Raw genomic sequence first — 5,082 nt, forward strand, 5'->3', positions numbered from 1 at the left:
TTCATAACATAGTCGAGAATATCATAGAATTAAAAATATCTAGGTAGACTAAACATCAGAATAAAGTTTAGAACATTGCGCCATATATATGAAAGTACATATGAACAATATGTCATATTGTAACATTTAAGATGGTGATATATATACACAAAAACAAAACCCCGAGGTGACATTTCCAGCACTCTTGAAGCATTATGTCCAAGATTAATTAGATATTACACGATAAATTTGTATTCATCATTATTCATGATCTAGGGATAATAATATATATCCCCTTCACATATATAATCAGCCATACAGCAAATATTAAATACTCCTACGTGTTTAATCGTCCCACAATATATAAAAACTCAGTGAGGATCGATAAACTCTTATTGATTGGTTATATTATGTAATGCAACATGCATTAGGGTTTTCATCAGAGAAGAGCTGCGGAGGTGGGATTCTTTCAATGACGTAAAGTGGCTGATAATAATACATCATCTTATTAATATTCATTTGATCATGATCTCCAATTGGAATAATCTCTTCTCCTTCTTTTTTATCTTCTCCAGCTTGTTCTTCGCCGCCCTCTTTCTTTTCCTCCTCCGGTGGTTTTTCACCGTCGCCGTCTTTCTTTTCAGCTACTCCGTCGTCGGGCTTAGCTTCTTCAGCTGGCTTTGCCTCTTCTGGTTTGGACTCTTCAGGTTTTGGTTCTTCAGCGGGCTTCTCGGGTTCGGGTTGAGGCACAATTTTAGCTTGCTTTTTGGTGCGTCTATAGACGTATTCAACGAGCTTGTTGGCGTCCATGGTTCCTGTCACCGTAACTTTTCCTGTGCTGGCTTCTGTTTCTGCAGTTCTCACTCCTAAATTTCAGAAAGACAAATGGTATACATTACTTGGTGCACGTTAATGTTATAAAATGAACAAGTGTTTTGCTGTGGAGTTTGTATTTTATGTACTAAAAGTGGAGTGGTACTTGATGTGTGACAAGTCAAGACAAAATAGTTTGCTTTCTAATGTTCCGTCAACTTTAAATATGGAAAAGCATTGATACTAATAAAGTTTCATGAAAAAAATATACTCACGTAAAGGTGTAGAGATGGAATCTGAATCGATAAATTCTTACAAGGTCAAGCATACTATTCCAACATACAATAGTATCTGTTTTTCCACTTTCAAAAACTGCCGTTCTTGCTAATCATCATCATGATTCATGATTGGTCTCCAATCAAAGCTAGATGTTTTGATTTTACTCTGTGAAAATTCAGAGAGGTTCGACAGACTCTAATTAATTACCCATCATTCTCAGGTTTCCTTTCATGGTTTTCTGGTTATTAATTAGGTGCAAGTTATTTAAAAAATTTACTTCTCTAAATATTTTTAAACCTTATATATGTGGAAAACATTATGCACCGGCCTGCCGTGTCCCACCACCAACCTTAAAAATGGGGTCAGACGTGAATAAAATCTCCTCATCACTTTTTAAGTTTGTGTTGCCATGGAATATTATCGATTGGAATTAAGTTCTAGTGTGATAAAATTCAATATCCATTTAATTTAGGGCCCTTTATTTTAACATGTTATAGCATGCAATATGTGTGTATATTTATTTTAGAAGTTCTTTTACACTACTTAATGTAAAATTCAATTTTTTTTAAAAAAGTAAAACAAAACATGGGTAGCAGTTAAGTTACCTCTCATTCTGAGAATCTTCTTTTTAAGTTGCTCGGCGCAGGCCTCACAATGCATGTTGACGTTAAGCTCCACCGTAGTCAATCCACTTACCTGAAATAGATAGCGATCCAACGTTTACATTATTATAACATTTTATGCATACTTACAAATCATTCAAAAAGCAATAACATATATACATACATAGCCATAAAATTACCTGTGAAGCAACAACTTCAGGAATAGGTTCACCCTCAGCTTCCGGCAAGGGTGACAACACTTTTGCAACTCTCTTGGTTTTCTTGGTAATCCTGTCACATACTGCTTGTGGCTCTATTACTCCTTTTATTGTTACTTGGTTTTGCGCCATGTCTATCACTACTCCTTCAACCCCTGCTCCATTTGCATGCAAATTCGACGTTAGAATACACACAACTATTAAAAGCCAGAAAAAATTAGTATACTAGAATGTATACAAACCTCTAATCTTTGAAATGGACCTCTCAATTTTCTTGGCACATCCAACACAATGCAAGTCGACGTACAAAACGAAAGGAGAAGGTGGTTTTGGCTCTTCTTTTTTCTCCTCTTCTACTTTCTCTTCTTTCTTCTCCTCTGTTTGTTCTTCCTTCTTTTCCTCTACTTTCACTTCTTCCTTTGTTGGCTCCTGTGGTATTACATCCACAATCTCATCAAATTCAATAAACTTACAAAAATTCATTCAAGAAAAAAAAACAGAGTACGTACTAACCTGTTGAATTGCTTCACCCATTGTATCTGTCTATGACTATAACTGAAAAATACAGCTGGCTTTTATATGGTTCAAAGTAGGAGAAAAGGGACTGTGAAGAGAATCAAAGTGCAGTTATATGACAAAATAAGATTGTAAAGAGAGAATGGGCGGTGCGATTATTATCCTACAAAAGCAAACTCTGTGCGATGGCAGAGCACATGCAGGGCAATAAAATTAATTCTTTTCTTTTTGTATATTAGCTAAAGCTTTGTTCAGGGAAGAACAAGAGCACAATAGAAAGAGAGAGAAGGGGGTTTCCAAAGAGTAGGGGCTAACCAAATTTATAGACATAAAGGGGATTTAATAAATAAAAAAGAATAAAGGGAATTAATAGGAGAGAGGAAACAAAGAGAATATTGTGAAAATACTAATTTAATTCACATTTTATTATGTTGCCTAGGTTTCAAGAACCACTGTCTCCTATTTGAGTGTGTCCCACTCTAATTAATCACCTACCTAATCACATAAATTTTGTCTTAATACATTCACCCTGAGCATACTAATTAGCTAAACCATGATTATTTTACCTCATCTAGGCATTAATAAGACCTTTAATTCGCCATTTTCCTACTCTTTCTTTTAATTGTAGAAAATTCGAGACCATGTTAGATGCTGAACTGCTGATGATCTTAAGGTTATGATAATTAAACACGTGGTGCCTCGTATGAAGATTGTTAAGGGATCAGTAAATAATACACTAACTAATATTCATATCGCATTGGTCGACAAGGAAAGGACTAGCGAGGACCATGCATTATCTGAATTTCTTTTTATTTCATCAATTTCGAGGTACTTTTTTTCACATAAATTTATCAGCTTTCTGTGATAGAGAAAAAGTATACTAGTACTGTATCGCTAACCTTTAATACAACTTGGTAACTTGAACAGAAATGGGAGTTGGGAGATGCGAAATCGCTAATGATTTGCGTGTAAACTTCTTTGTGCTTCAAAGTTGGTATCACATGGGTTGTTTCATTTCTACATCTCAAACCAACCTCCCCCTCCCCCCTCTAATTCTCCCCTTTGTCGAGATTTAAAATTTACGATAGGATTCTAATTATATTTAAGTTATTGAGTTGTCAATTAATATTTAATAAATTTTTAAATTAAATATAAAATTTGAATTAAAATTATTGAGTCTGCCTAACCCATAAGCTATATTCTAGCTCCATCCCTATTCTCCTCTCTCCTTGTTCGGGGAAAAAGTACATCTAATACAATTTTTACATTAAATCATATTGGTATATTATGATTAAGTGATAAAATATATAAAACTATATACTAATTTAATTATGATAAAACAATAAAATGTACGCAAAACACATAATATCAGGCATTAATTTATTTGAATTAAATAGTAAATGTAAATCAAAATGTACTATCTTACCAGGTCTTAAAGGAAAACATAACCCAAAAGTACACTAGAACTTCAGCATAAGTACACTAGAACTCCAGCATAATATACAGGAGTTCCAGCAAGTATAATTGTCCAGTATAATATACTGGAGTTTGGAGCACCAGTGCTCCAGTCTCCAATATATTATACTGGAGTCAGCAAAGTATACCGGTCCAGCATAATATGCTGGAGTTCATACACAAGTGCATCGAACTCCAGTATGTTATGCTGGACCGATCTCTGTTGCAGCAAAATAATAGTTATTTTTTATTGACTTCGTAACCCTGGCTATTTTTGAATGACCAATCCGAAAACTGACTATACCGTACTATTTTTACATGCAAATGTTGTAATTAGTAACTTCAAAAAGGCCTTTCCATCTAAAGTTAATTTGGTATTTATTTATTCAAAAGTAAGTTACGTGTGAGATCAAAAGTTCTCAATATGTCCCTACAGTGACACACCTGCGCGGTAGGTTTACGTGGAAATGACTCGGCACTAATCAGTGGTTTTCAAACATTAATTACAAGTTTACGACTTATTACCCACTCTACCTAACAAAGAGAGTTACCTTGAATTATGACATGCCAACCAAAAAGGAAATTTTCAGATAGTATACCGACAAACAAGATTTTCAAGTTTGGTTTTGAATCTCATCGGATTAATAAAATATTTATTAAATTCTATTAACACTACTAGAAATCCGAAAAAAAACGATTACAAAAAGCGACCAAGCTTACAAGTCACAAAGCGATCAAAAAGCGTCCAAATTGGCTTGGTTGCTATTTTGCTGGTCTCTTTACCTTAGAGACCAAAGTTGGTCCCTTTACCTTAGCGACCAACTTTGGTCTCTAAGGTAAAAGGACCAAATATTCCGGTTAAACAATATACCGACCAACTTTGGTCGCTTTAATATTTTAATAATATAAATTTAACGACTAAAGTTGGTCTCTATGTTTAAATTACATTTTTTTATTTATTATTATTCAAAATATAGCGACCAACTTTGGTCTGTAAACCAAATATTATATTTTAAAATCTGAAAAATAGCAACCAAAGTTGGTCGCTTTTTTTTAAATTTTTTTTTAAACATAAGCGACCAAAATTGGTCGCTAATTTTCAGAATTTTTTTTAATAGAATAGCGACCAAAGTTGGTCGCTTTTTAGGAAATCTGGATTAATTAGCGACCAACCTTGGTTGCTGTTGCCCAGATTTTTTAAAAAAAAAATAGAAAAGCGA

The 5,082-nt window shown here is 34.0% G+C and overlaps 1 protein-coding gene across 1 annotated transcript; it reads right to left on the reverse strand.

The window, feature by feature from the left end:
• Window positions 1-215: 215 nt before the first annotated feature.
• On the reverse strand, window positions 216-2,723 carry LOC104212383 (heavy metal-associated isoprenylated plant protein 9-like). The gene is made up of 5 exons (XM_009761613.2): window positions 2,405-2,723; window positions 2,134-2,320; window positions 1,874-2,046; window positions 1,677-1,767; window positions 216-845 (listed from the first exon to the last, which is right to left on the reverse strand). The coding sequence occupies exons 1-5, from the start codon at window positions 2,423-2,425 to the stop codon at window positions 388-390; spliced, it is 930 nt and encodes a 309-aa protein (XP_009759915.1). The 5' UTR covers window positions 2,426-2,723; the 3' UTR covers window positions 216-387.
• Window positions 2,724-5,082: the final 2,359 nt, after the last annotated feature.

The sequence above is a fragment of the Nicotiana sylvestris genome, chromosome 3 (genome assembly GCF_000393655.2).
Source record: "Nicotiana sylvestris chromosome 3, ASM39365v2, whole genome shotgun sequence".
Classification (NCBI taxonomy): Eukaryota; Viridiplantae; Streptophyta; class Magnoliopsida; order Solanales; family Solanaceae; genus Nicotiana; species Nicotiana sylvestris.

Bases quoted from the DNA above. Each gene is read 5' to 3' on its own strand.
- LOC104212383 (XM_009761613.2), bottom strand. From the start codon at position 2,425: ATGGGTGAAGCAATTCAACAG. The intron at 2,321-2,404 runs GTTAGTACGTAC...GTAATACCACAG, and splicing joins TGGGTGAAGCAATTCAACAG to GAGCCAACAAAGGAAGAAGT. The intron at 2,047-2,133 runs GTTTGTATACAT...CAAATGGAGCAG, and splicing joins GTCCATTTCAAAGATTAGAG to GGGTTGAAGGAGTAGTGATA.